At 40.6% G+C, this 12,081-nt stretch overlaps 1 protein-coding gene across 1 annotated transcript in view; it reads left to right on the plus strand.

Annotated features, from left to right (window-relative positions):
• The window catches only part of MLF1 (myeloid leukemia factor 1), a 919,514-nt gene that overhangs the window by 878,096 nt on the left and 29,337 nt on the right, over positions 1-12,081 (plus strand). Inside the window, exon 2 of the mRNA XM_050779889.1 lies at positions 4,836-4,996. Within this exon, the coding sequence (XP_050635846.1) occupies positions 4,950-4,996 (47 nt within the window). The 5' untranslated portion in view covers positions 4,836-4,949. The remainder of the gene's footprint in view (positions 1-4,835; positions 4,997-12,081) is intronic.

The raw sequence follows: 12,081 nt of genomic DNA on the forward strand, positions 1-12,081 counted from the left end.
CCCTACCCAGTGAGGGCAATAAAGATGACTTTAGGAATGCAGCATGGCTAGCAACCAACTACACCTTGGCATTGTCTCCCTGGAAGAGGAAATGGGAATGACTCCCAGTGGAATGTAAGCCCAGAAGGTAAGTTAAGGTTGATTGCAGGAAAATAAAATTACATTTCTTGCACATGAGTTTGGGGGTGAAGCTTGGCACTCAATTAAAATGTATGTAGTGGAAAGAATTCAAGATTAGGAACAGTGCTGCCATGGACGTGTATACAACACCTAAGAGAGCACCAGTCAAATCACATACATTACAGCCTTGTATATTTATTAAGACAAATTTCTCATTAATAGAAGTATCATGAGAGGGAGGCACTTTTTCTAATTTGAGCAAAGATGCCATATGGACTAGAGGCAGCCCTATTGGGAGTTTGAGGACCTTGGGATCTATGCTCTTATAGGTCACTTAATTGCTATGCACCATTTTCCCATCTCTCAAAAGGATATAAAGCAAAGCTATTAGAAGACTGGTAAGTCAGCTGACTGGAAAGAAGATAAACATGAAAAATAAAATGAAACATATATTTCTTAGAAAATGAATGCATGATATTTTAAATTTCTTTTTAATTTGAAAGAAAGATTGTGGGGTTAGACAGAGGTCCCCAAACTATCTTAGTTCATGAACCCTTAGTTCCTCAGTAACTTTTTCATTGTGCCCCCTAGGTCTAAAGAAATACTGAATAGGTCCATTGTTGTATAATTTAGATACAAACAGCATATTTCCGACCTAAAAACTTAGTAACTTCAAAAAATAATGCACATAAATTGAAAGAAACATATTTTTGTATAACTCTTAAATAATCATACTAACAGATGGGTGCCTGCCTAGCACAGCACAATTTTTCAAATCTTAGAAACAGACCGAATGTTGCCGCCAATCTTTCCTGTTACACTTTGACAGGCACTTCATTTTCATCATAGTAACTTTCAAAAACCTACCTTTCCAATGATATGACATCATCTAAAACAATGTAGTGCAATCTAATATTGAAATACACGAACTGCCCTAAACTAGCACATTGCACAATGTCTAACGCATGCCAAGTTTCTCTCAAAATTTGTCCCATAACCCCTTGTGAGTTCGCTGTGGCATCTCATTCTCGGAGGACCTCTATGCACTGTTTAAGACAAAGGGATTAGGACAAGGAAACCCTAGACACATTGAACTTAATTGTGGTAAAGGTGTTTGTAATGGCCTAATACTCATGGCTCTGGAAAGCTATAATTAAGTTAAAAGTTCAGCACTCAAGAGCCTGTTTATTTTCTTTTGGGCACATGAGATAATGTCTTCAGAAACATTATGAAAATTCTGAGGTGCTGTAACAACAGTATTTGTAAACTTAGCTGGGGAAAGAGCTGTCCACTAGAATGTAAGTTCCAAAAGGCCAGGCAGTTTTGTAACCTCAATGTCTAGAATAATGTCTGGGATATTACTAGTCCTTAATAAGTATTTGATAAATCAATGAAAGAAACATGAAATCACTTACATATTGAAGTCTTGGTGTTTTTAATAGAGTTGCAGACTTGGCTTGGGTTTCATGCTTTTCTCTGTATTTCCTTAGTCAGTGTCCTTCCAAATGAAACCTAAGCAACAGTGTAGTTACAGATTATATATGTAAAAGTGTTTACTGCAAATATTTGCTCCATAAATAGTTAATTTTTAAAATACGGAGGCAAAGTATGGATGGTAGTGAGAATATAGGCTTTGAGGTAAGACAAATCTGGGTTTGAATTGACATCGAATTTTAATTATTAAAATTTAATCAAATTATCAACTTTCAAATCAATTATCAAAATTCAATTATCAAATTTCTCTGGGTTCCAGCTTTTTTATATGTAATATACGGACAAACATAATATTAGACATGGTGGCTATAAAGGTTAAATGAGAAAACATATGTAAAGCACTTAGTGCAATGCTTGGAACATATGAAGTGTAAATGAGAGCTATTATACTATTAGGCAATTTTTCAATTTACTTCGCTCATCTCATTCCTCACTCGGAAGGTGAGTTTTAAGACATATGAGTAGAACTGTACATTATATATACCAGGCAAATGCTCAAATGCTACTTTAGGATTTCACTGGTCTGGAATGCTTTTCCACTAGACATCCACTTCCTTCTTATGGGTCTTTGCTTAAATTCCCCTTAGTAAGGCATACACAAAACTTGCTATTTATAGTTGCACTTCTCCATACTCCTTACCCTGATCAGCTTTTCTGCCTAACACTTATCACCTTACAATATACTATTTTCTATTTTGTTTGTTTTGAGTCTGTCCTTACAAGAACATAAACTCCAAGAAGGAGATTTTTGTCCATTTTGTTCAATGATGCCTAAGATTGTAGATCAGTCCCCAATATTGGGTAGTCACTCAATAAATATTTGTGGAATTGAATTTATGTGATTTGAATATATTCCCACTGAATTTTGTACTTTTTAGTTTGGGTCCGCTTAGCTTGTCAGCGTGATTTTGAAAAATGATTACCAGCTTTCATCCTGCATCTTTTAAGTATGACTCCTGACTCACATACCATATACCCAGCACTCACCGAGGAAAGCTCCAGGTACCCAGCTCAGTTCAATCACTAGCTGTGTGAACCCTGGCAATTTATTCAGCTTCTTTGTGTCTTGAATGTATCATCTATACATGGGGATAAAAGCCATCTCTACTACATAAAACTGTTAATGAGGATTCAATGAGGTAATGCATTTGGAGTGCCTACAACAGTGCCTGGCACACATTCAATAAATATTAGCTATTATGATGATATTTACAGCCAAGTCCAGGACCCTCTCCTCTCAGTTCTGTTCTGCTTCTCTATTCCTCCCATGCTGGAGTATTCATTCTCTCCTGACCCACCCTTTCTTTCATTTCCACCTCTTACCCATCAGTTCTGAAAATGATGTCAAGGTCTCTTCAGTGCCAACTCTCCTGTGCCCTCCTATTTTTTTTGCATTTGTCGTTAGATCCAAACTGCTTTCACAGGCTTCAGCTAATTCCCTAACTAATCTGTGCCTGGACTAAAGCTTTTGTAACAATATGATTCTAAAAAAATTCCCATAGAAACTAGAGGGTAACATTACAAATTTACTTGGCCTTAATCCAGAACTATTGTAATACTATCTTTTATCACATAACTTACTCCATTTCAAGTTTTTTTAAGTATGGCCTCCTTCACATCTTGTGCTTGTACTATTTTAAAGAGGAAAACAATTTAAGGTCTTGTAAAACAATTTTGTTTGCCTTGAAATTTATTTAGAAATTTTAGAAATTGTGTATCTATGCTCTCAGAGCTTTATTCTGAGTCCAGAGGAAAAGAAAATATCCTCTTCCCTGGATGGGCTGTGCCATCTCATCTTGGGCTGTGAAGTCTGCCCTACCTCGTGCTACTAGTCTCAGGGGAAGGAAGCTGGCAGAGAACTTGGCTAAAAAGCGGGGGTGGGGAGTAAAAGGTCCAAAGGATTAAATTTCCAGCTCTCAAAATAACCCCTGACTACTCCTGTCACCTCCAAATCAGGCCCTGCACACTTCTTCATGCTGGCAAAGTGCCACCCCTCTGGCCTGATCCCAGGGGGCCCTGATGAGCTATGGATGCCCCTTTATCTCTGCAAGACAGCCCTGTAGAGAAGCTGGGGAGCCCACTGAATTAAGGGTGGACATGCGAGATGTATCTTCTCTTTTCTTAAACTCTTACGGTTCTTCTCCTTACTTAATCTCTCTTCTGTCTTCTCCTCCATCTGTCTCCAGGCTCCTGAAAGTCCCCGTGATAGTGTTTTCTAAAACGTAGTAATTTGAGTACCACTATCATGATGTTCCCCTCCCCTGCTCTGCCTAACCCCCTGCCCCACCATATCCAAATCCCACCTGTTCTATTCGATAGCTTACTTTTTCACTTAAAAATGCAAAATCTAGCTCTTAATGTATAGCACTGCTTTAAATTTAAAATCAGTTTCCTTGCCATAAATGGAAAGCTCCCTGCTAAATGTAATGCAAACAAAAATACATGGTAGTGGAATTTTAGTTGGATACGGCTGCTTGCTGCAGGCCTGTGCCTGAATCCTGCTGTTAAGAAATGCTGGAGAAGTGTTAAAAACATATCAGAATCAAAGTGAGACTTGATCTTTGAAAGAGAGACACAGAAAGACAACCGAAAAGAGAGCAGCTTTCTCGTTTATTTTTTAATACTACGTCTACATATTACTTAAGCGTTTCCCACTTTGGGAAACATTATTGCTTTGAGCTTCAAACTCACAAGAGGTAAAAAAGTTTGTTGAAATCTAATAGGCTTCATCCCATTTCCTTCAAGAACTATTTGCTAACTGTACTAAAAAACGTTTTGCACATTTTTTTTCTCATTATTTGTTCACAGCTTTTGACTACCAGAGAATGTTTCGGATACAGGACTAATTCCTGTGGATGACAGAATGCGACCGTTGAATGGGACATTGGGTGTCATCTGGTCCAAATCTTGACCCCTTTTCATTTTCCCCGAAAAAAAGACTTGTGGCTCGGAACCGAGGGCGGCATGCCCAAGGTCACAGAAAGGGTGGTCTAATGTTTTGGTTCCTGCAGCCCAGAGAACAAGCTATCCCATCCCACGGGAGCCTTGGTGAAAAGCTGCCCGGCCGGCGCAAGGCCAAACTTCTCGCCTCCACTGTGTTGATTGTGGTTGCCAGGGCAGCCGCGCATTGCTCTCCGCCTCGTCCTGGTGACGTCACAGAGCAATGTCCAATGGGAAAGCACCTCGGCGTCACGCACCTCCTTTCCCGGCGGGCACCGCCTGCGCAGCGAGTGAGGCGTCGTCAGTGCTGGAGGCAGGCTCCGGTCGCGGCCGCGGCCAGTTAACATCGGTTTTCCAATCTGTCCGCGGCTGCCGCCGCCCAAGACAGAGCCAGAATGTTCAGGATGCTGAGCAGCAGTTTTGAGGATGACCCCTTCTTCTCGTGAGTTATGGGAGCCAGGAGTCCGCGGTCGCGCGGGAATTAAGGAATTTTGAGGGGACCTATTTTAAGGGAAAAGAGCGAGTTTTAGAGGACGAGAGAGAATTCGGGGTAACTCTGGAGGCGGTTTGAAGGAGACGAGGATATAGAGCCCTGGGAGGGAAGGGAGAGGAGGAGTTAGGGGTATGTGAGAGAGGGAAGAGAAGGATTTGGGCGCATGAGGTGAAGAGAGGAGGGTTTGGACGCGTGAGGTGGGCAGAGGGAAGTTTGGGGACGTGAGGTGGGGGGAGGAGAGTTGACAGCATGAGGTGGGGGGGAGGAGCTTGAGGGCGTGAGGTGTGGGAGGAGGGTTGAGGGTGTCAGGTGAGGGAAGGGTTTGGGAGCATGAGGTGCGGGGAGGAGGGTTGAGCGCGTGAGGCGGGGGAAGGGTTTGAAAGCGTGAGATGGGGGGAGGAGGGTTGAAAGCTTGAGGTGGGGGGAGAATGGTTGAGCACGTGAGGTGGGGGAGGGTTTGAAAGCGTGAGGTGGGGAGAGGAGGGTTGAAAGCGTGAGGTGGGGGGAGGAGGGTTGGGAGTGTGAGGTGGGAGGAGGAGGGTTTGGGGGAGTAAGGTGGAGAGGGGAGGGTTGAGGGCGTGAGATGGACGAAGGAGGATTTGGGTCGTGAGGTGGGGGAAGGGTTGGGAGCCTGAGGTGTGGGGGATAGTTGAAGGCATCAGGTAGGGGGAGGAGGGTTGAGGGTGTGAGGTGGGAGGAGGATTTGGGAGCATGAGGTGTGGGGGAGGGTTGAGGGCATGAGGTCGGGGGAGGAGGGTTTTGGAGCGCGAGGTAGGGGGAGGAGGGTTGAGGGCATGAAGTGGGGAGACGGTTTGGGAGCATGAGGTGAGGGAGAGAGTTGAAGGCGTGAGGTAGGGGGAGGAGGGTTGAGGGTGTGAGGTGGGGGAGGGTTTGGGAGCACGAGGTGCGGGGGAGGGTTGAGAGCTTGAAGTGCAAGGAGGAGGGTTGAGGGAGTGAGTTGGTGGGGAGGGTTTGGGAGTGTGAGGTGCAGGGGAGGGTTGAGAGCTTGAAATGCAGGAAGGAGGGTTAAGGGCATGAGTTGGTTGGGGATGGTTTGGGAGTGTCGGGAGGGTGTAGGAGGGTTGAGGGTGTGAGGTGGACAAGGAGGATTTAGGGGCTGAGGAGGATTTGGGGGCGTGAGATGTGGGAAGAGGGTGGGGGAGGAGGGTTGAGGGCGTGAGTTGGTGGGGAGGTTTTGAGAGCGTGATGTGGGAGGAGGGTTGAGAGCGTGAGGTAGGGGGAAGAGCGTTGAGGGTGAGAGTGAGAGGTAGTGGGGGGAGGGTTGGGGGGTGTAAGGCAGAGGAAGGAGGGTTTGGGGGCATGAGGTGTAGGGGTAGGAGGGTTGAGGGTGTCTGGTGGACAGAGGAGAGTTGATGGTGTGCAGTGCGGGGGGGGGGAGGGTTTGGGGGCGTGAGGTCGGGGGAGGAGGGTTGAGGACGTGAGGTAGACAAGAGTTGAGGGCCCCAGGTGCGGGGAGGAGGATTTGGGAACAGGAGGTGGAAAGAAGTCCTAGTAGCCTCCCTCCCTCACACTCCCGAGGTGCGTGCTGCTCTCCACTTGGCCGGACTTTGGGTGTCCGCCATGGCTTCCTGTGTGCAGAGTTGGCCTTTGCCCCTGCAAGGGCTTTGCAGGTGACAACTACCATCTCGGTGAAACTTATGTGAGAATTATGCTCACATAATTTCAAATGGGATCAGGGAATATTTTATAGCTCCCCTTAAAATTGCAAATAGGAGCAGGTAATATTTTATAGCATGACAGTTCATTGAAAAGGGGAAGTTTTTAAAACAGCATTTTCCATGTGAGTGGGGAATGTGTCTATGAGAGCACAACAAAGTTGGAGAGTTGTGCTCTCTCTTCGAAGTTGTTGGACGTTGCCAAGTGCACTGTTTTCTTTGCTCGCTTTGTTACAGAGCTAACCTTGTTTGTGAAGGGACTCCTCTTTCTGTCAAAACTAAAAATAGTACAGGGAGCTGATAGTTTAACACCTCAGGTAAGCAAGTGTCATTCATTGCCTTATGAAGGTTCCCAGTGAATTAATGTGATGCCCTAGGAGGAAGGCATCCAGAAATTAGTTTCACTATGATTTATTTTTGAGTAGTGGGTTTTTGGGTTTTTTTTCTTAATTCTAACTTTGGCCATTGTTACAAACATATTGACATAGTCTAGTTGTATCCCTAAGAGGGGAAATTTGTAATACTTTTTAGCCCAAGTGTTTTTTGCCAGTTTGAATTTTGAATTCATGTCTAGTTTATTTTGATCCCTTAAATTTTCTAGGTTTGCAATTTGGAGAGCATTTTTTTTTAAAAGGTTTTAAAATCACAGTTTATTGCACATATTTTTCAAACAATATCTGTGGGGGGTGTTTTGTGTGTGTTTGTTCGTTCGTTTGTTTGAGACAGGGTCTCACTCTGTTGCCCAGGCTAGAGTGCAGGGGCTCACGCAGCCTCCCAGGCTCATCCTTCTGCCTCAGCCTCACAAGTAGCTGGGACCACAGGAGGGAGCCACCACACCCTGCTAATTTTTTTTGTAGAGACAAGTTTTCGCCATGTTACCCAGACTGGTCTCAAACTCTTGAGCTTAAGTGATCTGCCTGCCTCAGCCTCCCAAAATGCTGGGATTACAGGCATGTACCACTGTGCCTAGCCAATGTTGTTGTTTAAATAAATGATTGACTTAAATGTGTTAGTACTGATTTAAAGCAAAATAACATTAATAATTAAAAAGCTAATGAACAGTGGGAAATGAAATGATTAATATAGAAAGATAAAATAATAACTTTTTTTCTGAAGATTATTTATTAAGGCATACAGGAACTCAGGCAAATTTGTTGTGCCATTTTAGTTAACTTGTTTAGGAGCTGTTGGGATATGGACAGTGTTATTTTAACAAGTTTAAATTTTTGTATTATTGTGATTTTCTCTTTGGAAAGCCAGAGGCCAGGCATGATGGCTCACACTTATAATCCCAGCACTTTGGGAGGCTGAGGTGGGTGGATCACCTGAGGTCCATAGTTCGAGACCAGCCTGACCAACATGGTGAAACCCCATCTTTACTAAAAAAGAAAAAAAAAAAACAAAATTAGCCAGGCATGGTGACACAAACTCCCAACTACTTGAGAGGCTGAGGCAGGAGAATCACTTGAACCCAGGAGGCAGAGGTTGTAGTGAGTCGAGATTGCGCCATTGCATTCCAGCCTGGGCAACAAGAGCGAAACACTATCTCAAAAAAAAAAAAAAAAAAAAAAAAGAATATTTGAGCCAGAGAATATTATTTTGTAAAACCCATAATTTTATTATTTTGTATTATATAAGCTCTGGCTTTCAAGAGAATCACAGTACTACAAATCCATAGATTACTGAGCTGTTGAAGTCGTTCATATGTAAATATGACATCGTACAATGGGTAACAGCTAAGAAGATTATGATCGACAATTTTTGAGTTGTATTATATCCTTGATTATACCAAAAGTTGTTTTATATCCTTCATTGTTATAGTTAAGGATTCTATCCTTAACAAAACTGAATGTGTAATGAGTATAATATGTTCTTTAAAATGTCTAGCGGAAGTGTAATTTAAACTCTTGGGTGATTCTTTCTTAGCAAAGGCAATGAATTCAAGAGTCAGGGTCAGAAATAGTAACAGACTACAAATAGTCAGCATACAGAAGAACTCTTCCTCCATGCTTAGGATGGAAAGGACCATCAGTTACTCTTTCAATTATCACTATCTAAAGCCTTTTTCAAATGCAGGGAGCCATATCATAAAAATTTAAGGTAAAATTGTTGCAGTTAACTTTTTTTAAGCCTAATCTCCTTTATTCATCACAAAGCTTCTGCATAGACCTTTTAAATATCCAAAACAGTGGCCAGAACTCTGCTTACAGACTACCATCTTTCATTATCACCATATTACAGTTGACTTTATAAAATTGATTCACACTTAACAATTTCTTTTCTCCACAATGAATTATATTTAACACACTTTTGGGGATAAGGGAGAAAAAGAATGTGAGTTTATGTTTATTTCAGGTAATCTATTTGATCCCCCCCACCTTTTACCTCAACTCCCAAACAAAATGAGTATCCATTTCTTAAGTCAAACATAAAGAATTCATAAAGGTGACAAACTCGTTAATGAATCATCCACTGACCTTAGGAACATAGAGATGTGAAACACATAGCCCATGCCCACTCTCTTTTATATAAATATTATCGCTGTTGCTAACATTGTGTCAGGTCATAGAAAAGAGTAAATATTGTTTAATGGTGAGTTGGTGTCCTTTATTCTCTTTCTTGTAGTCAATCTGGTATTTAGTTGATTGCTGAAAGTAATTATCAATTGCATTCAACAAATAGCATTGTTGATAATGGTATTTTCTAATCAGAACATTACCATTTTCTAAATAGTCCATTAGAGTTGCTTATATTGTTCACAATCAAGGTTATTGAATATAAGCAAACTCCACTGATTTACTAATTATTCAAAAATGGACCAAAAATATATACTTCTTTGATATAAAAATAGAATTACTAAATACTAGACTGATAAGAAGCTGTGGTTAAATTGTTAATTGCTTAAAATATTTAAGTAAAAAGTAATTAAAATCTGTAGTTTTGAATTCAAATATATTCAGTTTCAATGTTTACCTTATTATAACAGTGCATCTTAAATGTTTCTTCAGAAAAGTAAAAGGAAATGTTAAAAGTGATATTTTAAAATTTGGTGTTTTGTTCCATACTTGGGATTTTTAAACTTTGGTATCTTATTGTGTCTCAAGGCTGAAGTTATTTCATTGAAATTTACATCACAGTATATTCAGATATACTTTCTTAAACAATATCTGTTACTTGGTTAAAAACACAAAGGTTAAAAGCTAGCACTTCCTGGCATGCAGTTTTCTCAAGAATACTACCTTTCTCTCACATCTGTATTTGCTAACAATATGCATATTGTTAAGTAAATATGTATAGACAAGAGGATTTTGAGGTTAAATGGTTTTGGCATCCTATACCCTAAAAAACATTGATTATGTAGTATGAAAGTTTATAAATATGTAGTATGGTCCAGAATTTTCTATTTGGTACGAAACAGGAACTTTGAATCTTCTGAGCTACAAAAATATAATTCTGATCTGGCAAGTCTACAAAGAATAACTATGTTACCACTTACCAGCTATTGGAGATAGAAAGCTCAGAAGCAGGCTGGCAAATCTGTCAACCTTAATTCTTTTTTTTTTTTTTTTTTTTTTTTGAGACGGAGTCTGGCACTGTCAGCCAGGCTGGAGTGCAGTAGCATGATCTTGGCTCACTGCAACCTCTGCCTCCCAGGTTCACGTGATTCTCCTGCCTCGGCCTCCCGAGTAGCTGGGATTACAGGCGCCTGCCACCACACCCGGCTAATTTTTTGTGTTTCTAGTAGAGACGGGGTTTCACTATGTTGGCCAAACTGGTCTCGAACTCCTGATCTCGTGATGCGCCCACCTCAGCCTCCCAAAGTGCTGGGATTATAGGCATGAGCCACCGCACCCAGCCAACCTTAATGTTTAATCATAAATTATTGTCTCTTCTTTAAGCCTCTCAACTCTCCATGTGATCATCATATATCTAATGACCAGTATTTGGTTAAAATACTGCATGTATTCACAGGATGTTACTTCTTCTGTCTCCTTATATGTATAATCTCAATTCTAAAAATTTTTACAAATTTGTATTTTATACTTGGAAGTAGTTGGATTTATTAAAGGACATTGCTTTGTCCTATCCACTGGTGGAGTTCAAAGTGAATGTATTCTGTGTACAAGATGTGGATTAACTTTTTTATTGATGGAAAACATTCTCATTGTAGGAAATAAAACCACCTTGTTAAGCTTTTGGAAACAGTATTCAAGGTTACTACTTAAATACTTAAATATTTGTTTCAGACATACAGTCTGAGGTAGAGTCTTCGCGAAATTGTCACAACTTGACTAGTTAATATTCTGCCACGTATACCTCTCATTCTAAACATATTGTTAATAAAAGTAGCTTGAGAATACTCAGCTAAAATTTAAGTTACTGATTTTTCAAGGTCCCACTTTATTCTAAGACCCTGAATACCTACTGTGAAATTACCTACTGTAATTGTTCTTAGGAATATTTTAATATATAAATTTCTTATAAATGAACTTTGCAAATTATAAGATCATATTTGAAAGAATGACACTGTAAGCCTTGAGCTGAAAGGATTACTAAGGTATACTATTCATTTGGGGCATTCTTTGGTTCATGAGGTAAACACCACTGAATTAGGAGCCAGGGAACACAACATGATTAGGACATGGTTGCTTGGTCAAAAATGCTGTACAGTAGCATGTACCCACAAGATAATGCCTACTTGTGCCAATTAATATTGTAAATATCCACGTAAAAGGAGCGAAATATTTATAAAATATCAGGGGAGCATAATCATTTCCACAATTCTTTTGATATCAAAGGCTTCTGCCACACCAACACAACACTTTGAACTTCAAGACAATGGAAAAATAGAATTGCTTAATAGAAATGTAATTCATTCTTTAAGTATTTCTTCAGTTTCTACTATAGGCCCAACCCTGTGGGTTCTCGTTTAAATTTTTAGATGTCTTGGCCCCTACCCTCAAGAGACTTCTTTAAATGTTACATGCATTATTTCTAGTATCAAAACTTGGATCTTCTGGTCTATTTTCCTTATAGACCTCATTGAAACTAGGGAACATTTCTTTACGATCAAGAGAACCATAACCATCTGCTGGCTAAAGCTTTTGCCACTACCATGTATAATGGAAGGGAGGAATTTCCCTTAATGAATGAACCTGCCATGTCAGTTATCTGAGAACCTTATGTCATAGGTAATGCTTTTTACTTAGAAGCACAAGTATCTTTATTCTTACATAGATGAAAGAGAAGTGTAACTTAGGCAGAATAAGTGTGTGTGTGTCTGTGTGTGTGAGAGAGAGAGAGAGAGAAAGAGAAAGAGTTTTAAAAACATTATTCTAAAGGGAGACATTACCAGCC

Source organism: Macaca thibetana, chromosome 2 (assembly GCF_024542745.1).
Source record: "Macaca thibetana thibetana isolate TM-01 chromosome 2, ASM2454274v1, whole genome shotgun sequence".
NCBI classification, from domain to species: Eukaryota; Metazoa; Chordata; class Mammalia; order Primates; family Cercopithecidae; genus Macaca; species Macaca thibetana.